This window comes from Xenopus tropicalis, chromosome 7, assembly GCF_000004195.4.
Source record: "Xenopus tropicalis strain Nigerian chromosome 7, UCB_Xtro_10.0, whole genome shotgun sequence".
NCBI classification, from domain to species: domain Eukaryota; kingdom Metazoa; phylum Chordata; class Amphibia; order Anura; family Pipidae; genus Xenopus; species Xenopus tropicalis.
In genome coordinates this window covers 46791744-46817571 of record NC_030683.2, presented here as the reverse complement: position 1 = coordinate 46817571, position 25828 = coordinate 46791744, and the positions used below count along the sequence as shown (strand labels likewise).

At 37.8% G+C, this 25828-nt stretch overlaps 1 protein-coding gene across 2 annotated transcripts in view; it reads left to right on the top strand.

Moving 5' to 3' along the window:
- The window catches only part of unc5b (unc-5 netrin receptor B), a 118973-nt gene extending 93640 nt beyond the window's left edge, over positions 1-25333 (top strand). The window contains exons 4-17 of one of the 2 annotated variants that reach the window (XM_002938959.5): positions 331-434; positions 4013-4193; positions 5062-5229; positions 6055-6219; positions 6593-6625; positions 7442-7636; positions 8742-9119; positions 9631-9718; positions 10056-10224; positions 11274-11507; positions 15756-15905; positions 16913-17077; positions 17513-17691; positions 18203-25333. In XM_002938959.5, coding sequence (XP_002939005.3) covers positions 331-434; positions 4013-4193; positions 5062-5229; positions 6055-6219; positions 6593-6625; positions 7442-7636; positions 8742-9119; positions 9631-9718; positions 10056-10224; positions 11274-11507; positions 15756-15905; positions 16913-17077; positions 17513-17691; positions 18203-18368 — 2375 coding nt within the window. In that variant the 3' untranslated portion in view covers positions 18369-25333. The remainder of the gene's footprint in view (positions 1-330; positions 435-4012; positions 4194-5061; positions 5230-6054; positions 6220-6592; positions 6626-7441; positions 7637-8741; positions 9120-9630; positions 9719-10055; positions 10225-11273; positions 11508-15755; positions 15906-16912; positions 17078-17512; positions 17692-18202) is intronic. The other variant, XM_004915943.4, reaches the window with a different exon arrangement.
- The last annotated feature ends 495 nt before the right edge of the window (positions 25334-25828 follow it).

Below are 25828 nucleotides of genomic sequence, written 5' to 3'. Positions count from 1 at the left end.
CAACCTCCCAGGGCTTGAGTAAGTAAAGGGGTGGGAATGGATTATAGCCGTTTATGCCCAAACTGCTACTTTGCATTTGTTGTTAAACTGCAATACACTGCATTCCCCACCAGCCTTTGACAGACATTATGCTGTTTCATTGAGCACCAGTGTGCAGTTATGCATGTGTTAGGTGGGAAAATGGAAATTTTTAGATTGGGCACAGAGCCTGGACTAGTAACTTTCCTAAAGTGTCTATGAAATCTGAAAAATAATGTTCTCTTTCCGAAATAATACACAGATCCTCTGACAGGATATTTTGTGATTGTGCCCTGTGCTTCTCACTCACAGATTTGAGGAAGAATTTTGACCAGGAACCGCTGGGCAAAGAGGTAGCTTTAGAACAGGAAGCGTTACTTCAGTGCCGTCCCCCAGAAGGCGTGCCACCTGCTGAGGTGAGGGAGATACTTAATTACTTTGTGCTATAATGTTTTTACTGTTTTATTTGTGACTAAAAAAAAGTTGAACTATTCCAGAAGTACTGTTGTGAACTAACTGCTTGTTCATTTTAGAACTCCATATTAGTCAGGGGGAACATTGCAGAATGCATAGAGACATAGAAACCATAAACACTTGCTCATAAAATCTCATGGCTTGATCGTCTCAGCAACATTTAGAAACCTTTGAACTTACATTCTACATTAATACATCAAGGGGCATATTTATCATGCTGTGTAAAAAACGCCATGTAAAAATGGCGTAAAATCGGCGTAATTGTTTTACGCATTTTTTTCTTCCACTGGAACTTATGGAAAATAACGGCGTAATATCCGGCGTTCAGATGGCGATCTTTTCCATTTACACAGCTTTTTACTCCGTTTTTTCGGCAAATTAGTTTTACACAGCATAATAAATATGCCCCTAAGTGATCATTTCATTACTGGAAGGGGAATATCACAGGAGTGGGGGGTATCCTTGGGGCTTATCTGTTTTCCTGTCTCCTGTGCCTGCAGATGTGACTAAATAAATATACTGGAGCAGTAATTAATTATACATTTATATGTATACATTTCTGAAGTACCCTAGCTCATATTTTTCAGGGTGTGTTGTGTCCCCCCCCCCCCCAAAAAAAAACATTTTTTGGGGGGCTTCTGTACTCAGCATAGTAGCGGTCTATGAAGTCCCTACATAAAGAATGAAAAATCTTTCCACCCTCATGCCTAATTTAAAGGGGACCACTTGCACATTTGAAAATGTAATTGTTATTAAAGGAAATATTTACCCCCAGAATGAATACTTAACCAACAGATAGTCTATATCAGTGCTGTCCAACTTCTACGGTGCCGAGGGCCGGAATTTCTCTAGCATACATGGTGGAGGGCCGCTAATGGAAGCCAGTTTTGACCACTCCCCCTTTTGAAACCACACCCACTTCAAACCACACCTATTTTATCACAATGGTGGTAGCACAGCAAAATCCCAAATGCTTGGTCCTTACTGTGGGGATATCAACCATCATTCATATGTGAAAGAATTATGTCATATTAAGATATACCCTTAAATTCCATATGCCTCCTCCTCCCCTGTGGATAGCAGAGCAACCCCCAGTACATAATTACACACCTTAGGGGCCATTTAATGGCTATTTCCAACTGCTAACAAACTCCCACAACAAACCCCTGCCAGGTTCACCTCCCACAAGCAGCATAGGGCAAGCAGAGTATGGCACACACAGGCAGCACTCTGCCTGTCCTATGCTGTCTGTGTGTGCCATACTCTGCTTGCCCTATGCTGTCTGTGTGTGCCATACTCTGCCTGTCCTACCCTGCCTGTGTGTGCCATACTCTGCCTTCCCTATGCTGCCTCTGTGTGCCATACTCTGCCTGCCCTACCCTGCCTGTGTGTGCCATACTCTGCCTGCCCTACCCTTCCTGTGTGTGCCATACCCTCCCTGACCTATGCTGCCTGTGTGTGCCATACTCTACCTGCCCTATGCTGGCTGTATGTGCCATACTCTGCCTACAGTACCTATGTCTGAGGTGTGAAGAAGTGAACAATGGGAGTGATTACAGTCTGAGCCTGAGGTGTGAACACTGCAGGGGGTGAACAATGCAGGGATTAAAAGGTGTGAACAACACAGGGGATTACATTTTTAAACAATACAGAGGGATTGCAGCCTGAATCTGAGGTGGAACCATGCAGGGGGGCAGTTAATCTCAGTACTGATACCATTTAATGCTTACTCAAAGGTAAGCCATCAAAGCAGCCAGACAGGTGGGGGGCCACACAGAGGGGGGTCGCGGGCCGCCAGTTGGACAGCACTGGTCTATATCATACTAAGTGACCTATTAAAGGTTCTCACCAAACTAAAATAGATATATCAGTAAATATTGTCCTTTTACATCCTTTTTTTTTGATCCACCATTTAGTGTTGGGCTGTGTGCTCCTCTCCCTCTCCCACTGTGAATACTATGATCCCAGGAGGCGGCCCTTAATTCTTAAAATGGCAAATTTCTATTTAGGAGTATCTAACAGCACATACTACTAAAAAAATATATATTTTTATGAAAATGGTTTATTTAGATGAAGCAGGGTTTTACATATAAGCTTGTTTATGCAATATATTTTTATAGAGACCTACATTGTTTGGGGGTATAGTTGTCTGGTTGTTTACACCTCTAACCTAGAGGAGAACTGACTACTGTTACATTATTTTAAGAGTCAGAACTAGGGAACAGAAAATGATAAACAAATTGCTGCAATTACATTTACCAAAATTGTCCGTAAAGCTGTGCTTAATAATACTGAGGTAGCAGAAGATTTCTGTTTTCTCTACCAGGTGCAATATATGGTTGTTAAGGGGCTGTAGCTGTTGGACTTTGCTGTGGAGATACTATATTAGTAAGGTGTTACTGTATAATTACTTTGCTGCACTGAGTAAAAAACAAGTAGCCAGGTAACCTACAGTGATGTTGGATATTTTCATCATCTTTATTGAAGGACCCTTATTTTCTTAAATGTAGTTTACAAAAAAATTTTCATTTAACAAAATAAATGAACAAATGAAAGCTTCCTTTCAAGTTGTTTGTGGGGGGGTGCAAGCCAGTGTCACATTACTAACACTTGTGACTGTTGTAAGTTGTACAGTCTTTAACACTGCTGGAAGTGACTTTGTTCACAATTAAAATAACTCTTGTCTCCCCGAGGCAAGATTTAATTTGACTTGCCTTATTGAATGCAGCCATCCTGAAACCCTTGCAACAGCTTTAGTGTCTCAGTAGGGGATGACACCTACAAATCTTTGGCAGTTAAACTTTAGGAACAAAAGGATGGAGATGAATTAGTTCCATCCATACAGATGCATTAACATGATAAATGTGACTGCATTAAAGCTGCCAGATTTCATTATTCTGTAGAATTGTTTATTTTGGGATTTGGATCTGTTATTCTGACATATGACACATTCAGCCTTCCACACCTGTTTGTTTTCTCGTAGTGTCCAATCAAGCCTATAGGGTAATATCACATTCACTCAGGCACCTTTAACACAAAAAAATCAATAATCTCTCTATATATTAAAATGGAATTTACTTCAGTCAGCCACCAGGATAAAAATAACAGATATTTCCTTTGGAAGAGAGCCCTAATTTTGTAGTTTTGAGAATTTTTATCCTAATAATTGGTTTTACAAACTTTAGTTTAAAGAGCTAGACATATTAATGCAAACTAAGGCCTAGACCCCTGCTTTGTATGCCCCAGCAACTGCTATGGAGATTACTTGTGTTGTATGGTATTGTTTTTTAATGGTTTCATTTTTAATTTTTGGTATTGCCACTTTTGGGTAAATATATTAAGACCTCAAGGGTGTTGTGTCTGTGTCAGGGCAAGCAAGCGAAGGGTCAAACTGAATATCTGACTATTACTTTTTACTGTTTGGGTAATTGTTGGATGGTGGTTTCAACCCAGGAATAATATAAGGCTTGCTGTGCCCTCTAAATTACTAAAATATATATGTCTTAACCTTTTTTTGTAGGTGGAGTGGCTAAAAAATGAAGAAATCATTGATCCTACAAAAGACACTAATTTTCTCATTACAATTGACCACAACCTCATAATTAAACAAGCTCGCCTTTCAGACACTGCCAACTACACCTGTGTTGCTAAGAACATTGTCGCTAAGCGCAGAAGTACCACAGCAACTGTTATTGTATTTGGTAAATATACATTTTATTGCAGTGGCTTGTTTACACTGGCTTGTGTCTATTAATGCATGGAGAGCAGCTATGACTACATGGGGTGATGCTTTGTTCAGAGCTAAAAAAATGCATTATTTTTGGAAAACAGAATGTAATTTTAACGCAAGTCCTATTTATTGTGTTTATTTTTAGCAAATTTAGTTGTATTGTCCCTTTAAGAAAAAATGTAATGGGACAACATATGCCCCAAGGCTGAGAATGTAGGGAAACTGAAGCTACTCCATGTTTGGCCCTAGATTCCTAGTGCATACTGGGTGAAAGGAGAGGGCAGTGCACATCTAATTATCAGCCTGGCACAGACCAAACATGGAATAGCTTTAGTTTCCCTGTTTACCTCAAGAAATAGTAAAAAAGACAGATTTTCTGTCGTCAAAACAATAGTTGAAAAGTGTGTTCAGCACAAGTCCTAAATTAATGGATACAGTTAACCCTGTCAGAGTTGGCTATCTAAATAGCAGAAGGTTACAGACACCCAAGATGAAGTCACTTAACTGTTATTTGTCTAGTAAATTAATTGCATGCTTATAATGAAATAATCACAGCACCTGTTAACTGGTTGTTTGTGCCAATTCTGTCCAGCAGACGGTGGGTGGCAGACATTTATTCAGACTGGGCTTTGGCTTAACAGATGGTGGTAAAAGATTTTCGAATCATCAAGATAAAATAACTGTTATTTTTCTCTCCAGTTTCTTCCTGCCTGTACTTTTTTTTCCTAGCTTGCTTTTCTACTTTGCATCCAGCCACACTTCATATTCAATTACTCTGTGCTTAGTGGGATTCTTTAGGGAATTGCTTTGATGATGTTTTTTTTTTTCCTTCTGCTTAGTTAACGGAGGATGGTCTTCTTGGACAGAATGGTCCCCGTGTAACAATCGATGTGGCCATGGCTGGCAGAAAAGGACAAGAACATGCACCAACCCAGCTCCACTCAATGGTGGCACAATGTGCGAGGGGCAACAATACCAAAAATTTGCTTGCAACACTATGTGCCCAGGTATATGACCTACCTCCTTGCATATCCTGTATAATTTGCTATAATAGAAATGCTCATAAATATTAAGTGTTGCCATTTGTTGTATAAAATTAACTGATTTGTTAGTGATACAGTTTTTGTGATGCCATATTAGCCAAACTGTGGACATTACTTAAAGTACTCTGTTGATCAAACGGCAGTGTTTTTGTCTGAACACAGACATTCCCTAAGTTCTGTCAATTTTCACAGGTTTTTATGATCCCTTTGAAGAAACTACAGTGATCAAAATACCCTTCTTCAACAGCTACTGCTTCTCGTTTACTTGAATTGAAAATGTTCTATCTACAGCTGGCATTTGTGCCAGGAGGGAGCACACATATTGGCACAAGTGTCTGCTGTAGATAAAGCATTTCCAATTCAAGTGACTGAAGCAGTTATTAGCAGAGAAGAACATTTAGAGCACAGGCTCTCCCTGAGAGGAACGCAGCACACAAAAGATATCTATGTGCTTTCTACCAGACTGAAATGTTGACAGTTACATCTTTTTGTAGCTATTTGTGATATATTAATCATTATTTGAATGAAATAAATGACCTAATCATGACCTAAGCAAAAAGAATACATTAAGAGAGTGTCAGCCCCACCCCATTAATGGCTGTGGGGGTGTGACTTATTTGGCAAATTCGCGAGCCAGGCAAAAGTGGTATAATCACATAGCAACCCCTACTATAGAGAGGCAGTGAAAACCATAATTCTAACCTTTTAATCTTTAAGCATCTTCCAAAATGTACAAGTCTTCTGCACTAGACTTTTTCATTCCATGCACATTCTATTTTTACAATGCAGTGGATGGAGGCTGGACTGAATGGAGCAAGTGGTCAGCCTGCAGCACTGAGTGCACACATTGGCGAAGTCGAGAATGCAATGCACCCACACCAAAGAATGGAGGGAAGGATTGCAGTGGCATGCTGTTGGATTCTAAAAATTGCACTGATGGGTTATGCATGCAAAGTAAGTGTCAGTTCACTAATTACAAATAACTTATTAAAGTAGGTATAATGTGCAATATTTTAACAACAGGGAGCAGTGGTGCAGAGTAATGCCCAGTAATTACATAGCTTCCTGTCTATGTTACAAAGAATATAAATCAGTCCGGCCTTGCATAGAAATAAGGAGTAGACCAAGAGATGCAAGATAATCTACCAATTAACTCCTTCCTCTCCCACTACCTGCAATATTGGAAAACCAATTTATCCATTTTTTTTTTCTTTCACCATTTATGTAACCTTATATTTATTTCATTATATATTCATTTTTTTCTTCATTTTATTTTGAATGCTTTCATGCCAACTAACTTCATTATTTTAATTTGTGTTTTTAACAGACAAAAGAGTTTTAGGTGAAACAAAAAGCCATTGTAAGTTTCATTTCATATTTATTTTTATTTTTTCAGCCTTTTTATCATGTAACATCATTATTTTTATTCTGCATGTCTGATTACTGACGTCAGTTTTCATTCAAACATAATGACATTATATCCATTGATTATACAGGATAAATAACTACAAAGTCTCACAATCAGTATTTAACAGTGTTCAAGTGTTCAGCAGTGTTTAAGGCAATCTGATTAGTCTTTAGTAGGGATGAGAAAATTGTCTTGCCCAGTACAGTTTTGCATCAAACATTTCGAGAATTTTTTCCATGTCTTTTGTTTGCCAAAAAAATGCAACATTCATTAATATGTCTAACTCCTGTCTAAGTAGCCTTGTTGCATCCACTGCATTTTGGCAAATGCACAAGTCCAGTACAGTACAGGAAATCCAATATTGCTGTTTTTCACTCTCCAGCCCTGCACAGTATCTGACTGACTGGCCATCATTCCAAACAGATAAAAATCATACAAGGGGCAATACACTGTATGGCTGCCTCTTTAGTTTTTATAATCAGTTTCATTTGAGGGTTTTTTCTATAAATCTGACAAAGTTACAGTGAGAGGATAAAAATGTTTGCAACTCTTGATGTGTAATCTAGGCATAAGCAATCTCCTTTCCCTGTTGGGTGAGGGTGATTTAAAATATATCTTTGGAGGTGCTGGAAGTCACTGTTAGGGTATTCTTGATTTAGATCATGAATTTCCTCAGATTATAAGAGCAGACAATGAAAGTTATGCACAAAGGTCTGATTGGTAAGTTGGGTCCTGGCTTGTTACTCACTGTTCTACATCTCCCTTCAGTGCTAGAATCTACAGGGGATGTGGCTTTGTATGCTGGCCTAGTTGTTGCCATTTTTATCGTCATCATCCTACTCATGGCTGTGGGCATAGTGGTTTATCGACGCAACTGCCGAGAGCTTGACACAGACATTACAGACTCATCAGCTGCCCTTACTGGAGGGTTTCATCCAGTCAACTTTAAAACCTCTAGACATGGTAAGGCTAATGTAGTTGACATGTTGACCTGTTCACTGCTGTGTGCGCTCATTAACTGTCATCATCTGAGGTGCTGGCAGATGGTGCAGAAAACAAAACAGATGAAGCTTATAAAGACAACATTCCATTGGTTTCTATTCAGGGAATTGTAATTACAGACTGTATAGTTTGTAATTACAGAGCTCATCTCTTTGTGACATGCATCTAAAGGATACATTGTTGTCATTCAGTTTTGTGCTTTGAAGTTACTGAGTCTGCTGTTAACAATGAAGTCACTTTATCTTGCACAGTGTATGAAAGCATGCAATAAGCAGTAACTAGTCATTTACTCTGAACTTTTGAAAAACACTAACAATTTACCACCTCTAGGGGCTAAGATACAGATCTATGTCTACTCATGTATAATGACCATGGCAAGGAGTTTATTCATAAACGATTACTCTTACCCGAAGCTGTATTAATTGGTTGGTCTTCTGGTCTTCATTATTAAAGCAAAGGAATATAGAAACATGTATGATCCTCTGGATATGTTTACATTATCTGTGGTTGATAAAAGGCATATCAAAATTTTGATTGTGGCTTTAACATTTTCTTTTGCATTCATAGTGTTTTTCAATCAATGAGATCAGAAATTTTACAAATTTATTTCTGATGATAATAAAATCATCTTTGTTATACATTACAATACACACATCATACATATGTGTAATTTGGAATGCAGCTTATCACGTATAAGTTTAATTAAACACTGTGTACTTGGTGAGAATGCTTGGACTAGTAGTCGACTGGTGGCAACATGGTAAAAATAATACATTTAGGCATGCTAGTAATGTGATCACTATAAAATGTTTATCACACTGGGAGGTAAGATTGTTGGATTTTTGAAGTCCATGCACTGTTTTCTGTTAATCTATTTTATCACTTTAGTAAACCTACAATATTTCAGTGTGACCTATGCCCTTATATCTTGTATCTTCTTTACAATTATGATAGGGTTTATGTTCTTTAGCGGATTCCTGGGATCAGTTTTATGTGTGTTTGCTTTATGGCAGAAGTAATACTGTAAAATATTTTTTTTTTCTCTTTTTTTTTTTTTTTTTTGCAGATAATTCCCATCTTATTCACCCTGCTATGCAGCCAGATTTAACTGCAAATGCTGGCATCTACCGTGGTCATATGTACGCCCTGCAGGACTCTGCAGATAAAATTCCCATGACCAATTCTCCCTTACTGGATCCTCTACCAAACCTGAAGATTAAGGTTTTTAATTCATCTACAGTTGGCTCCAGTCCTGGGATACATGATGGGAATGACCTGCTTGGGGTAAAGCCCACTGGCACCTACCCATCTGATAACAACATAATGAATGCAAGAAATAAAAATATGAGCACTCAGCATCTGCTCACATTACCTCGGGACTCTAGTAACAGTGTAACAGGGACATTCGGAAGCCTTGGTGGGAGACTAACATTTCCTAACACTGGTGAGTTTGGTACAAAAAGAGTTTAGAACTTGTCATACCTTGATAATGTGATATCATAGTTCACTAAGATTACATAAAATGGCCAGTGATTCAAACATAACCTTATTTTGTTTTATTATTCCTAATAGATATCTAATGTCTGTTCAGAGTGCTTCACAACAGAAATTATTAGAAATTACACATGCATTAGTAATACCCATTCCACATCAGACTAACTCAAGTCTATAATGACTCTTTTTGGCTATGTTTCCGCAATTCTGTTAATTAGTTTTAGCAGAAAAGATGATGTCAATGGCTAGACTTTGCATGGAAGTTGTGTTTTATCACACCAAGAATTGAAAATGAATTCATAAACAGGTGTGGCTGCAAAGTGCTCTGTAATGCAAATGCACTTGTTGCTGTCTAGCTGCTTGTGTTCATCTAAGATTTTGTGCGTAAAAGTTGGTTTTAAAACAGAGACATACAAAATACTAGGTAATGAAAAGAAACATTTATTTTTTTTTACCAACAGGTGTGAGTTTATTGATTCCTCAAGGGGCAATTCCACAGGGAAAATACTATGAAATGTACCTAATGATCAACAAGCGAGAAAACACTGTGTAAGTATAGTTTCACTGTATGTGAACATGAATTATTGCTAATATTTCAGAGACATGTATGGATAGATCTTAAAACAAATCAGCTGCATTCAGCCATATTAGAGATCCTGCTTATAATTTGCTGGTTAATAATGCTTTTGTTTTCTTACCTATTCCATATTCAGCCTCTGTTTGTTTTCCTTTCCATAGAGGAAAAGAATTGATTTTAGACAAATATCCATTGGGTGGGACTGAAGTAATTGTTACCACAAAAGCTGCAATCTGTTCCCTCCATGCTTTAAACCTTTTTATGTTTTGTGCCCCTGTTTGACACACACCTTTTCATGTTCTTTTGTAGTTTGCCTTCAGAAGGGACACAGACCATTTTGAGTCCCATAATCACTTGTGGTCCCACCGGACTTCTACTATGCAAGCCAGTTATCCTAACAGTTCCTCACTGTGCAGATATTGCCACATCGGACTGGATTTTACAGCTGAAGACCCAATCACATCAAGGCAACTGGGAGGTAGGTTACTGTAAAGAATGTATTTCTGACAAACAAATGCTTTAGAAATGCTCATTGCTTGGAAATCTATTCCTTAGTACTGTGTTGTACAGAAAGGGCCTTTTCCTGTTAGGGAACTGGCCTGGTATGTAGTACTTATTCATATTACATTTGCCTTGCCAACTCTGTTTAAGCAATATTATTCTGTATTATCTATAACACACAGATGGCAGTACATTGTCCCTTTAGACAATAACTGGTATAAGTGTTTTCTGGACCATTTGAGATTAGGATTGTGCTAGTCACAGCATTACTGTTACCATAAATGTTTTGCCTGCCTATAGTTTTTGTTTTTAATTTGCTTCTAATAATTACAGACATTATATGGATTTAAAGATAAATCATAATTGGAATCCACTAAATTTGTCTATAAATACATATAGTTAATATGGAAAAGATAACTCCCAGTTAAAACCTTTATTATATCTCACAGCATCACTGTGTCAGTTAAATATACTGGAATATTTTTAGTTAATTATTTAACCTAGATGGAGCAGCTATGGGTCCTCTAATAAAGCAATGTGTCCAAATTAATAATGAAACACTTTTGTGGCTATATTGTCGTATAAATTATATAATGTTTTTTTAGCCTACCATTAACAAGCATTAACTCTGAGCGCTGGTTTCAAAGTACTTTTGTACTGCAATACAGTATTGTATGTCAGAATTGGTTAGTGCAATATCACTATTTTTTTTATTAAGTGTTACATAATCGCCACACCCTTTTATTTCACATTTTTGGGTGTCAGTGCTGGCAGTAAATAATACTTGTGGATCTTTAGACAGCCGTTGCTTTCAAATTCCTTAGAGTGAAGTTATAGCAGTCAGCTCCACACCATTTTGTAGACTAAGCAAGCCAAGAATAAGGATGGGACAAAATAAAACCTTTGTATATGTTTATACAAAATTGTAACCACACTGTGGGGCACAGGCACAGGGGTAGGAAATTAGTTGTTTTGCTGTATCATGTTAACCACATATTGTTTTTTATGCAATTTGCTATTTTCCAGGAGGTTGTGACACTGAATGAAGAAACTCTTAATACTCCATGTTATTGTCAGTTGGAAAGTCACTCCTGCCACATTTTGCTTGACCAGCTGGGCACCTATGCTTTTGTGGGAGAGTCCTACTCTAAATCGGCAGTAAAGAGGCTTCAGCTTGCTATATTTGCACCTATGCTCTGCACCTCCCTGGAATACAATCTTAAAGTATACTGTGTAGAAGACACGCCTGATGCATTAAAGGTAGAGCATTTACTGGGTGCTGGTGTTTTGTGCCTGATGAGGTAGCGTGCTGGGAGAGGATGGTAATGAGATACATGTACCTCACCTTACCCAGTGGCACTATGTTAAATCAAGATTTAACTATTTTATAAACATACATGGTAACTTTCTAAATAATTCTGAGATCTTGAAAATATTATCCCACAGAATACACATCTTTTCAGACATGTTTTGCAACCTGTATAGAAGCCCAAAACATACAGGTATAGGACCTGTTATCCAGAATGCAGGGACCTGGGGTTTTCCAGATAGGGAGTCTTCTCCAAACCTTAACTCTACTTATTACTACTAATTATATCTTAGTTGGGATCAAGTACAAGGTACTGTATTGTTAGTACAGAGAAAAGGGAAATTGTTTTTTAAAAATGCGAATTACTTGATTAAAATGGAGTATGGGAAATGGCCTTTCTGTAATTTTGAACTTTCTGGGTAATTGGTTTCCAGATAATGGTTCCCATACTTGTAGTAGAATTAAAAATATACAGAGCAGTCAGAACAAAGAATGAAAATGCAGGTATAATAAGATTTGATATTCCAGAAAGAGCCATACAGAAGGCTGCTGAGGCTGCTTTTAATGGCAAAATATGGGGTATTGTGTTACATAGTTACATAGGGTTGAAAAAAGACCATCAAGTTCAACCCATCCAAGTAAACGCAGCACACCTAACCCACACCTACCAATCTATATACTCACATACATAAACTATAAATACAACCACTAGTACTAACTGTGTTAAATTTGGTTACATTTATTTTGGTCCTTCAAAGTAAAGGTTTAAACTTTGTTCCATTCCACAGCTTTCCATAAAGTCAGATTACTTTATGGTGGCATTAAACATTTGCAATTATTTCAGTCAATGACAAAAATGAGATTATCCAGGGGCATGAATTACCTTTCAGAAAATTCTTATCAGAAAACACACTTTCCATTTTTGAAATCACATGCTGAATAAATGCTGATTAAGCATTAGTAAATCTTACTACAAGTGAGACCTGTTATCCAGAAAGCTTGGGACCTGAGGTTTTCCGGATAAGGGTTTTTTCTTTCATTTGGATCTCTATACCTCAAGTCTATTGAAAAATCATTTAAACATTAAAGGAGAAGGAAAGGTAAAAACTAAGTAAGCTTTATCAGAAAGGTCTATGTAAATACAGCCATAAGCACTCACAGAAACGCTGCACTGACTTCTCTGTAAAAAGATTAGTTGTGTCTGTTTTCCACACGCAACTTTCGGCTTCCTGCTCTCTCCTGTTCCCCCCTCCCACAAGAATGCTAAGAGCTCCCTCCCCCCCCTTAGGAATGTGGATCTGAGCCAATCAGCAGGAAGCTGACACATAGTCTAACTAACTGAGCATGTTCACTTAGTCCCGGTGTCTGTGCAGGAGTGAGGCATTATGGGAACTTTCTTTACACAGCTCAGCGTTTTTTCTTCCTGTTTGGCTTCAGATCTTCTGAACAGGAGAAATAAAGGGAGACTTAAGGGCACTATTGAGACAACTGAAGGTATGCTTGCAGCTTGAGATTAACTCTTTACTAGCCTTTCCTTCTCCTTTAATCCCAGTAGGAATGTTTTGCCTCCAATAAGTATTACAGGTCCTTTTAAAAAAATTAGCATATTGTGATAAAGTTCATTATTTTCTGTAATGTACTGATAAACATTAGACTTTCATATATTTTAGATTCATTACACACAACTGAAGTAGTTCAAGCCTTTTCTTGTTTTAATATTGATGATTGTGGCATACAGCTCATGAAAACCCAAAATTCCTATCTCAAAAAATTAGCATATCATGAAAAGGTTCTCTAAACGAGCTATTAACCTAATCATCTGAATCAACTAAGTAACTCTAAAAACCTGCAAAAGATTCCTGAGGCTTTTAAAAACTCCCAGCCTGGTTCATTACTCAAAACCGCAATCATGGGTAAGACTGCCGACCTGACTGCTGTCCAGAAGGCCATCATTGACACCCTCAAGCAAGAGGGTAAGACACAGAAAGAAATTTCTGAATGAATAGGCTGTTCCCAGAGTGCTGTATCAAGGCACCTCAGTGGGAAGTCTGTGGGAAGGAAAAAGTGTTGCAGAAAACGCTGCACAACGAGAAGAGGTGACCGGGCCCTGAGGAAAATTGTGGAGAAGGACCGATTCCTGACCTTGGGGGACCTGCGGAAGCAGTGGACTGAGTCTGGAGTAGAAACATCCAGAGCCACCGTGTACAGGCGTGTGCAGGAAATGGGCTACAGGTGCCGCATTCCCCAGGTCAAGCCACTTTTGAACCAGAAACAGCGGCAGAAGCGCCTGACCTGGGCTACAGAGAAGCAGCACTGGACTGTTGCTCAGTGGTCCAAAGTATGTCATTTGGAAATCAAGGTGCGAGAGTCTGGAGGAAGACTGGGGAGAGGGAAATGCCAAAATGCCTGAAGTCCAGTGTCAAGTACCCACAGTCAGTGATGGTCTGGGGTGCCATGTCAGCTGCTGGTGTTGGTCCACTGTGTTTTATCAAGGGCAGGGTCGATGCAGCTAGCTATCAGGAGATTTTGGAGCACTTCATGCTTCCATCTGCTGAAAAGCTTTATGGAGATGAAGATTTCATTTTTCAGCACAACCTGGCACCTGCTCACAGTGCCAAAACCACTGGTAAATGGTTTACTGACCCTGGTATTACTGTGCTCAACTGGCCTGCCAACTCTCCTGACCTGAACCCCATAGAGAATCTGTGGGATATTGTGAGGAGAAAGTTGAGAGACACAAGACCCAACACTCTGGATGAGCTTAAAGCCGCTATTGAAGCATCCTGGGCCTCCATAACACCTGAGCAGTGCCACAGGCTGATTGCCTCCATGCCACGCCGCACTGAAGCAGTCATTTCTGCAAAAGGATTCCCGACCAAGTATTGAGTGCATAACTGAACATAATTATTTGAAGGTTGACTTTTTTTGTATTAAAAACACTTTTCTTTTATTGGTCGGATGAAATATGCTAATTTTTTGAGATAGGAATTTTGGGTTTTCATGAGCTGTATGCCACAATCATCAATATTAAAACAAGAAAAGGCTTGAACTACTTCAGTTGTGTGTAATGAATCTAAAATATATGAAAGTCTAATGTTTATCAGTACATTACAGAAAATAATGAACTTTATCACAATATGCTAATTTTTTGAAAAGGACCTGTATATCTTAGTTGGGATCAAGTACCAGGTACTGTTTTATTATTACAGAGAAAAAGGAAATCATTTTAAAAAATGTGAACTATTTTATTAAAATGGAGTCTATGGGAGATGGTCTTCCTGTAATCTGGAACTTTCTGGATAATGGATCCCATATCTGTATTTACTGAAATAACTTATTGAAGCATTGTATATTTTACTAATTCAGCTGTTGTGTATTTAGTGTTCTAAGTGAGTTTAAAAGGGCAAAAAATTTTTTAGCTACACTTCTCAAATTCTCATCACAAGTGAATGCATTTATTCTAATGGCCTAATTATCTCTCCAGCATAAAAATAACTCTGTTTAACTATGATTAGTAGAATAAATAGGGTGGGTTTCAGCTCTCTTTCTTTAAAATATTTTGCATTCAATTCTCACATTTCAGATTTGTGAAATAACGCAAGTTCAATTTTGAGAATATTGCCTTAAAGGTTTTGCAGATTAACACATCCCCTGACATGTTATTAGTGTATTATAAACAAAAAAATTAGCTTGTAATAGGTTATTGTCATCAAGTTGTTAGAATATTTTAATTAGCTTTCAGTGATTTTTGTACTTTATTCTTTCAAACTGACTCTTTATCTGGATGTGATTCATTCAGATGCTTGTAATGTAATGCTTTGCCTGTAATTTTTATATATATATCTCCAAAAGTTATGTGCACTCCAGCGTAGATCAATTAGCTTTATTAATAACTTACATCATAGCTCACACATCAACGTTTTGGTCCGGGTCTAGGACCTTGTTCACGATGTCAAACCCCACTAATGAATTCACTTCAATACATCCCATGTATACAAAACAAAACTTTTGGAGAAATATACACGGTACAACCCTATGTAGCACCCGCTCATTTTGCCTAAAGGATGAATTTGTAAGGTTTGTAGTTTTAATAAACAGTCATTGTTTAAACTACACTTGAAATTGAAAACATTCTAAAGGGGTTCAGGCTTGACATCTTGCTTTTACACTAATAGCACCATTATTTTCCCTATTTGTAGGAAGTACTTGAATTGGAAAAGACTTTGGGAGGATACCTTGTAGAAGATCCAAAGCCACTAATGTTTAAGGACAGTTACCACAATTTACGACTATCCATCCACGATATTCCCCACTCATTGTGGAGAAGCAAACTGTTGGCTAAATATCAGGTCAGTGATCAGAAGAAATACCATTTTTTTTATAGCATTATATTGTCATGTGCTGATCATGCACCAGTATTTATTGTTATTAGGGTTGCCACCTTTTCTAGAAAAAATACCAGCCTTTGCTTTTATCTTTTTTTTTTCTCCCAATTAAAAGTGTTGGTACCAAGCATCATTTTACTGGTAAAATACCAGCCAGGTGGTAACTAGTGATAAGTGAGTTGGTCCCATTTTGCTTTGCGGGAAAATTGTCAAAACGGCAAAAACTCGCAAAACACTAAAATGATGATGGGCCTTTTTTGGCAGCTAATGCGCAACATTATTTTGCAGCCATTGGAGTCTATGGCCATTTTTTTGTGTTAAAGCCAGAAACATTTCCCTTAACTGCAATGCCAGGGGACTTTGTAATTTCTAATGAACCTACAGAGGAAGTCCTAGACCATTTTCTAAATATTTTTATGACATTCTAACAGATATATTTGCCAATGCAGTTGTTTATAAATCCATCCCATAAAGCCTGCTTAAACATAGGGTATATATTTTATTTATTGTCTTTAGAGTTATGGACTCTCATATCAACACAAGCTACGACCACCCTCCACCACAAACCGCTCAACCTAGGATTGTAGAAATCAAGCATATCTTACACAGAAAGATTTAATTTGCTAGTTTCGCAGTGTTATAGCCACCTGGCTCTAAATCTGTTGCGTTAGCACTAAACTGACTTAAAGGCTGTTTGGACAGGTTCATTCAGACCAGGTTATCCCTGGCAAATGTGATCATGTTTGAGTACCAGTTGGCACCTACATAGATTTTTGGACCAAGCTAACAATGACCTATAATCTATCTTTTCCACTAATTGCAAAATGTAGTCATAATAGCAGCTGATATGTGGGGTAGTTTACATCTGTAAAAACTTTTTTATATCTTAATGAAATCTTACCCAAAATTCACCTCTAAACTGATAACTGAAATTCTGAAAAATAGCACTATTGCCTTTATTTGTCTTTCAGGAAATTCCCTTTTATCATATCTGGAGTGGGAGCCAGCGCACATTACATTGCACATTCACACTGGAGAGGTACAGCCTGGCAGCCACAGAACTAACATGCAAAATCTGTGTAAGGCAGGTTGAAGGAGAAGGACAGATATTCCAGCTACACACTTCGCTAGAAGAGGTAAGAAACAACAGGCTTCAAGTTACAAAGTACATGATGCTAGTTTATCACTTGAGAGTCAAAAATTGCTGTGCAATGCACTGTATATAATTAGAACTGCTGTGTCTGAAGCAAGATAATAATCTTTGGCTTGGAGATTGTAAATAATTTGCTTTTTGTACTGCTCTTTTAACTGATTAAAGGCGAAGGAAAGGGAAAATCACTAGGTGGTGCCAAAATGTTAGGCCCCTACAGTGATTGTAATCACTTACCTTATACCCCAGGCTGGTGCTCCTGTTAGGAGAAAACCACACCAGTCTGAGGTAGCTGTGAGCCAGCTTTCCTTTTCCTTCTTTCATCTGTCTTCTGAATCCTGGGGCCGGTGCAAGCGCAGTAGAGTGAAAAAAACAGCTTTTTGTAATCTACAGTTTTTGTTTTTGTTTTTCCTCCCCCCAGAATGTCAAGTCATTTGACCCGTTTTGTTCACATACTGAAAACAGTGTGACTACTCAGCTGGGACCATATGCCTTCAAAATTCCATACTCAATCCGTCAAAAAATTTGCAACAGTTTGGATGCCCCTAATTCCAGAGGAAATGACTGGAGGCTTCTGGCACAAAAGCTTTGCATGGACCGGTGAGTCTTCGTATCATCGCCCTAAGTTATACACTTGTATATACTCAACATATTTTGCTTACACCAATAGAATACATGTGATCTAGACACTTTAGTAAGGTCTGCTTCGTCTGTGGATACAACAAATTCTTATTATAGGGGTGCAACATGTGTTTTGCTCATACTTCTGGAACTGTAATAAAAATATTTGCCTATGTAGTAACCCATGGCAACCAACCCAATGACCTCTCAATGCTAACTGTCATTGGTTGGATCCTAAACCTGTATTGCACCTCTAATTACACTACCCCCTCCACCCAGTAAGTTTTTATTTTTTGTATGATTTGCAGCAAACATGTACACAAATGGATACTAATTTTGCCCAATTTTTATTTGATAATCCTCTCAAGATAGCAAGATTCTCAAACTTTAAAGCTAGTACGATTTCAAAGCCACTAACCTTTCTGTGCATTTACAAAGTATGTTAACCAATGATGTTCCATTCATCGATCTGTTTTGTTTCCCTCCTCAGATATTTAAACTATTTTGCTACCAAAGCAAGTCCCACAGGAGTTATCTTGGACTTATGGGAAGCCTTACACCAAGATGATGGTGACCTCAACACTCTGGCCAGTGCCTTGGAGGAAATGGGCAAAAGTGAGATGATGCTTGTAATGGCAACTGATGGGGATTGCTAATGACTTCATTGCTCAATTGATATGAGTTGTTCTTTGAAAGACAAAATAGGTTGGTGGAGGATGTCTTCTGGCCCATTAACAAGAGACATTTGTGGTCCTGGATTATTCTGGATAACTCAGAACTACAGTTCAGTAAGGAGATGGGCATGCTCCTTAAAGTCCAATCGCAACCAGCCTTAGAAATTCTTAAAAACTCTGTTTACAAGCCATTCAAGTGTCTACTGGAATATATTATTGCCCTCATTACTTACATAAAGGCCTGCATAAGAAGAAGGCATCACTGGTATCATGATAACTGCTGGCAGATGTGTTCCACCTTAACACACTAAGCTTTTAAGACTTTATAATGTTATATTTTCTAATTTTTCTTTGTCCATTATCATTTGTTTCTAATCATCCAAAACAAACTGCTTTTTTCCTATCCAGACTTGGAACAGCCTAAATGATATGGCAAATGGTTTCCTAGGAAACGCAGCATTATTTATTATCCAGATCTTTGGATGAATTTTTGTTTTATATATGAAATGACAATACTTCTGAGTGTATGATTCCATGAGGGCTGGTAAGGAAGATAGATAGGCTTTTTAGTTCAACATCTCATTTTAAATCCTTTAGAATACGGGCACTCATTAACAGGGAGGGAGTGGTGTTACACTGGTAATCAGCTAAACTATGTTCCTTTGAGCATGCGTCAATGGAGAAATGTTCCCTAATTTTCCATTTATAATGCCTGGCTACAAACCCTACACAGCTCAGGGAGATAATTCATCAGACTTGCATAAAAGAGCTAGTCAATGAGCAAGAGTACCTTTTTTTATTGCAAGGAAAGCATCCTAATTGAACACCATGATAATTATGTTTTTAGAGCTTTCAAAGGAAAATGAGGAAACCTTCAAATGTTTTCCCTAAAAAGATATATTGTTTTTAAACTAGTAGGAGAGGAGCAAACATATGATGTGGGTTTTCTCCTCCTGCTTTATTTGCGGGACTTATTATTTGGAGTCAGAAACATATGTACTACTATGAACAAAGACACTGGCATTGCTTCAGAAGCATGGACCTTGGTTAACATAATGGTGTATGTTTCAATTTAAAGGGCCCTCAAACAACTTCTGTTTTGTATAGATATTCACTAGTCCCACCTGTTCAGCAATTTCAAGACCAGGATGGATGTATTTTCGTAGTCAAAAGAACTTCATTGTCACTGATACATAACTGTGCAGGACACTTCTGGAAACACTACCTTTTACACTGCTAGATCTTTGAATAAATGTAGTTATGAGAACTAGCCCTGTGTGTAGTCCAGCTAATTACCCTGATAGGCAGTCAGAACAGTATTATAAGGCTTTTTTCTATATTCTCATCGTTGAGCTATTTCATTTATACTTACAGACAGAGGTGACGATGGAGATGTAACTAAAGTACATTGATGTAAAGCTCAAAACCTGTTTTTAAAATATAGACTTTTCATGAGAGGGAAATGTTTTAAAGGTGTTATATTTTTTTAAAGGACTTGCAAGTTTCCATCGCTGATCCTCATCTAATTCTTCTGTCAAACTTATTTATAGGAGGAGGCATACAGCTACTTTTCATTTGAGTAGGCTCTTCTCTCAGGGTTCAGGCAGTCAGTTGCAACGCTTGCTTGCAGGAAGGGCCTACAATCTGTTGTCTGCAGGCCTTACAAGTGTACAAGACAAAAGGAAGACACAAATAATTCAGGTTCTCTTTCTCTCAGGGGCTTTTGGGAAAGTGTGATCAAAGATTTTACTTCTGTGGTATGTTCTTTAAATTGTTCATTTCATGATTTTCTACATTTGACTTTGCCCATTAATGAAAAAATGAAATAGCAAAAAGACCCTTTAAAGACTTCTGATTTCTGACTTCAGATTTCTGCTATGTCTTTGTGGTAAGTTAGGATAAAGGTTTTTAGAAATATGTTCCATGTCCATATAGAGGGCTCTCACACTATATACCTTGGTCTAACCCAAACACATTGACTCATGTGGGTTGCCTGAGTGCTGTTGCATGACTGCCAAAGAGATCATGGTTTGCAGATGTTGTTCTGCTGATTATTATTCAGTTACCAAAAAAAAACCAATGCATATGGTATATGTCTGTGTGTTGATCACTTATCAGTACGTACCTCAATGTTATGCTTATTCCAGTAAGAAAATATACTAGTTATGGCAGTAGGACCTATAGCCTTCTTGACACTCTCCATAATCCTTTTGCCCTAAGTCTGAATTCAATTTTGGTGATGTCATTTTCAACTCTTGTTAAACGTCAAATTCTACTACAGAGCCCCTCTCATCTAAGGTGTTCTCTAAGACTATTACTAATGCAAGGGGCCTTGACACCGAAGTGCCTTTCCATTGATCTTTTAATTTAACCCATGACTTTATTGCCTGTGTTATAAATAGCTTGATATTTTTTTACTGTTACTTTCTAAGTTGGCCTAGATAGATCAAATGGAGTTTAGTTTTGGGGCACTGAGATTTGTTTTGTATTTTAATTTAGGCTAACTCCTATTTTAAGGTTCTGGGCTGTTTATAAGATATCCAAATGCTGGCAAAGGCTAATTGTATGGTAATGCAATGGTAGGTTATGATGTACCTGTGGGAATAACATTTTGTGTGCCTTTCTAAAAACAAAATTGTGTTTGCTCCCCAATACACTAGTGTATTTTGTATGCTGATGTCTTTTATATGTTGGGGAGCTTTAATTGATCAGTTTAAGAGTGTGTGTAAAAAAAGCCAGCACTCGATGAACGCAACTAGTTATTACTCGCTGCGTGTTAGTCGTCTTTTTGTTCCCTTTGCAGTAATCGCTGTAGAAGCAGCGTGCTGTCCGCAGTAATGCTTATATATAATATATGCACAAGTTTTTAATGCAGATCATTTTCATGTCATTTATTTTTCACACACTGACATGTTCTGAAACCATCATTTGATCAATAAATGATATTGAAAAACGGGACCTGTAAGGACTAGTCTTCTAGTTATAAGGGATAAATTAGCTATGCTTCTGATGCACAAATAAGTTTAAAAAATATAATTTTGCTAAAATTAATTTTGAGACAACAACATAATGTTGGAAACTAAAATTGCAAGCCATTATTACATCAGGAAAATAGGGATAACTGCTGTACACAGTGGTATTTGGTCTATAAGTGCTAGTAAATTCTTCTCCAGCTCTTTATTGCAGTGTTTCCCAACCAACCTGTGTGGCTGCTCACCCAATGGCACCCAGCCTGAATGCCAATTTTCGAGACAATGCTTATTTTCTATATTTAATACTATTGTCACCACTTGGTAAAATGAAGTTTTAAGCAGCAGAGAAATAGGGGCACACATACGTATAACCCAAGTAAGCGTAGCTTGCACATTTTTGGTCGAATAGAGCATTAATTATGTGACTATTTGATCATTAGCACCCTTTTACCACAATATTTATAAAATAATATTCCTTCATAATGCTTTGTTGTTTTATTTTTAATGCATGTGGTTTCATTTAGGACTCGTAAATCACAAGTGGAAGCACAGCAAAGGTTATTAAAATGGAAAACTGTTTTTGTTTAGAGACAAGCATATATGAAGCAGAATTTGCGTAAATAATATGCAATCCCTTGCTAAATATAAATGGATGTGTGGCATCTTAAGCAAAATTTGCAATATAACAGCGACACCAGCTAGAATTTTGTTGCACAGAACAACTGGAATAGCAATAGCCCTACATTAGGAGTCATTTACAGCCTTGGAAGGCAAACACAGCCTGCAATGGAACCCTGTACTTACCACCCGTACTGCTGGTGGGAGGTGTAGAACACTGCCAGACCCTGGGTAGAAGTGCTCACTGCATGAGAATTATGGGGTGCACTCTTGCACCACTTATGGCTTTTGTACTTTTGCCCAAGGTCTTTGTAAATGACCTCTCCGAACCATTTTAAACTCAGTTAGTACCGTTGTACAAAAAAAAAAATTAAAGTTATAGTAATATATTTAGGTATTTTTCACCAGAAGGCAATTTATATTTTTATTTTTTGCCTGTTAACAGTAACTTGGAAATACTTCCACTGTCTTTAATTCTGTATAAAGTCAGTATTATATATTGACCAGAAAGGTCCATGGCTCTACAAACTGTCTACAATTATTTAATCCACAAGACATTAAAGAAAACAAAAGTTGGGAATAAGTTGGGGTAATAAGTAAAATGGGCAACCACTCCTACAATAATAAAATGACATTCATAGCATAGAGTTATAACTTCATCCTCATTTTGGTCAGAGTCTCTTCTACAGTATTTGTAAAAGATTAAGTAGTAGTGTTACGTGCCTCCTGCATTTAGCATTTATGAGGGTTGGCATAGAATAAGAGGCCAAAGTGCTCACAAACTGGCATCCTCTTGCTTTGGACAAAGAAAAACAAAGGTTGCTGCTGTTGGTTAGAAGCTGCAAAGTCCCAATAAACCATATACAGAGGCAAATATATAATTTGTTGGATGTTTTCCTCATATTTATAAATGTGTTACTGAATCAGCCTGAAGATTCTGCATTAAAACTTCAAGGCTTTCAGACCACAACTTTGCATATGTCCTCCCATGACCAGACTATGCCATAATCTCCTTGCATTAAATAAAGGCAGCAAAGCTGTTTCCAAGGGCCATGGTCTGATTACACTGTCAACAACAACTGCTAGAAGTAGCTGCAAGAAAGGCAGCACCATGTAATGCAGAAACAACATTAAGAAAACAATTAGAATTGACAGCTGGCCATGGGCTTTTCTCAACCCAGTTAGATTGAACACAATTTTTTGTGACTTCCCACATGATCCAGCGACCAGTAGACTCTAGCCTCCTTTGCCCAACACTGATTTAATTGAACGTGTAACCAGGCAACCCTTTTGATGTACTTGTTCTGGCATATGATGCATAGATCTTTCATTGAAATGCTTCTCTTCATCCATTCTTGCATTTAGAAGATTATCAGTGTATTCTAATGCCTTCTGTTTCATGCTCTTACACCCTTCCCGTAGGTGCTAGGATATTTTAGTTAAGTGGGAAAGCTTGGTAGAAGTGATAAGGAGATAATGCGAGGGATTTGAAACTTTCTGACAAGTCATTAATGCTTGGGCTTGCAATTGCGTTAATACTATAATTATGCATTTGGCTTGAATTCTTGGTGTGTAGTATTCCTGTGGAAATACAAAGAGTTATAAAGCATTATGAGCATTCCTATGGTAATGCTTTTTCAGATGTCTAAGGAAATTTGCAAAGCCTTGCAGCTGTCTCTTCATGGTTTTGGTTCCACATTAGCTAAAAAGGTTTGCTTGGTCAGACAATTTCAGTTCATCTTCTGGTGTGGTTTATGCTGCTCTTCTTTCTTTCAATGTGTTTAGTGTTGAACAGTTTTTTCTTTATCACCATATTATGTAGCTTTTAATTCAGCTGGAACCTTAGTCTTTATATGTATGAGCACCGAAAAGCCATTCGGCATATTCAAGTCCCTGATTTCATTGACAATGAATGCATTAGATAATGTAACCACACAGGAGAGGCAATATTGCCTGATAGCAACAGTGTAATGGCCTGATTATTAAACCTTACCAATGAGGTCTAAAGGCCAATTAAAACACTATCTCTATGCATATCAATGCATAGGATTGCTGTTCTGCTTCCCATACACAGATCTACAAGCATAACACAAGGTACATAAGGGGTAGGGCAGCCCTATATAAAAAATAAACACATAATGGATCTGGGGCCATAAGATCGATAGCTTATAAGTATTTAATAATGACATGAAAAGTTACTGATTCAGATTCACCGTATGCATGGAAACCAAGGGAACATGGGTCCTTTAATCTATTGTAGCAACTTTGGCTTTGGTTGTTTTGTTTTCAATTTTACACTGTTGTAATTGCCTCCCACAACATTCTGTTTAATTGGCAAGGGTCACTGAGGATGAGTTTTAATGTAGTGTTCATTATATATATGCTGTGTTGTTTAATAAAGAGTGCAATGTTTGGGGTTCCATCTGAAGAGTATTATACATGTTGATGGAGGTAAGAATATGGGTGCAGGAGCACATCAGATTTTTTTTTTCAAGGGTCTTCTTCCTTAGTGGTTCTTACAAATCAAACTGGAAGACTATTTATCAATGTGTTGGCCTTAGTAGCTAGTGTTCTGCATAAGCTGCAAGGGAATGTAACCACCATATTGATGTATTAAAAGTTAAAGGCATACTGTCATGATTTGTGTGGTATATTTCAAAATTAAATGTAAAAAAACTGTTTTTGTTTTTAAAAAATGGATTTCAATGCAGGATTCTGCTGGAGAAGCTCTATCAACTGATACATTTTGAAAAAAAACCAAAAAACACATTTTCCCATGACCGTATTCCTTTAAGCTCTTTGGTTGCAGGCATATTAAGAGCGCTTGTAAAAAAAAAAAAAAACACTTTTGCAACACCATTTTTGTTGAAATATTTTAATCACAGCCTCTTAATACAGAAACAGTGATATATTTGCAGAGCTCTATTTCTGACTTGCAGCAGTGTTATTGGTGGCGCTTGTCGTATCAATATGGCCACCAGTAAAGCTTATGTCCTTGGGCAGATGGACGGGAAACGTAGAGCTCTAACCAAGCAAAGGAATCGGGAGTTGGAGACATTTTCATTTCTATCAGGATATGTAGCGGCAACAAAGTATTGTATGCTTGTTTGATAACTGTTCCATGTCTCAGATACATTCTATTTTCTCACAGTTTGTTTATTAAATAATATGTACTGTTTTGTCGGAAAATCATTGACATTTTCTGTGTGCGTCTGGGTTTGGTGTTGGACTCTGACAGACGGAGGGAGTTTGAGACTTTCTGCCTCACCTGTTTTTCCATTACGGCCTCTCCTTCAAACACCCGTCTGTCTGTTCTGTAATTTACAAATTGTAAATAATGTTTAGCATTCCTATTGTAACAAATTAATTTTTATGCAATAAATTATATTTCCTAGTGTAATAAAAAAAAGAAATGTGTGGTCTTAATTTATCTATTCTGTTGTAAATTACATCTGTATTAATGGTTAAAGTACAGGGTTGGACAGACCCGATCCCTGCAGGGCACTCCCCCGAGCCACCAGTCTCCCTCCCCTGAGGCGCTGAAGTTAAGCTTAATTTATGGGGGAGGGGTCAGATTGGGGGTGTAAAGGCCACTGCAGGGGCCCCTAAAACGGTAGCCCCGGTGTGCCCTGCACCCCCCAGTCCAACCCTGCTAAGGTAAGAACGTATGAAGCTGTTTTTGTTACGTTACTCAACCTCTGCACAGAGTTTAGATATACATGTAAACAAAATTCTATTCCATCATTTGCCAGGTTAACAATCGTGGCAATAATTACAAGATTTGGCCCCCATTGACTTTAATGTTTTACAGCTGAACATTCTATAGTTGAGCACACCTTTCAGTTTTTCACC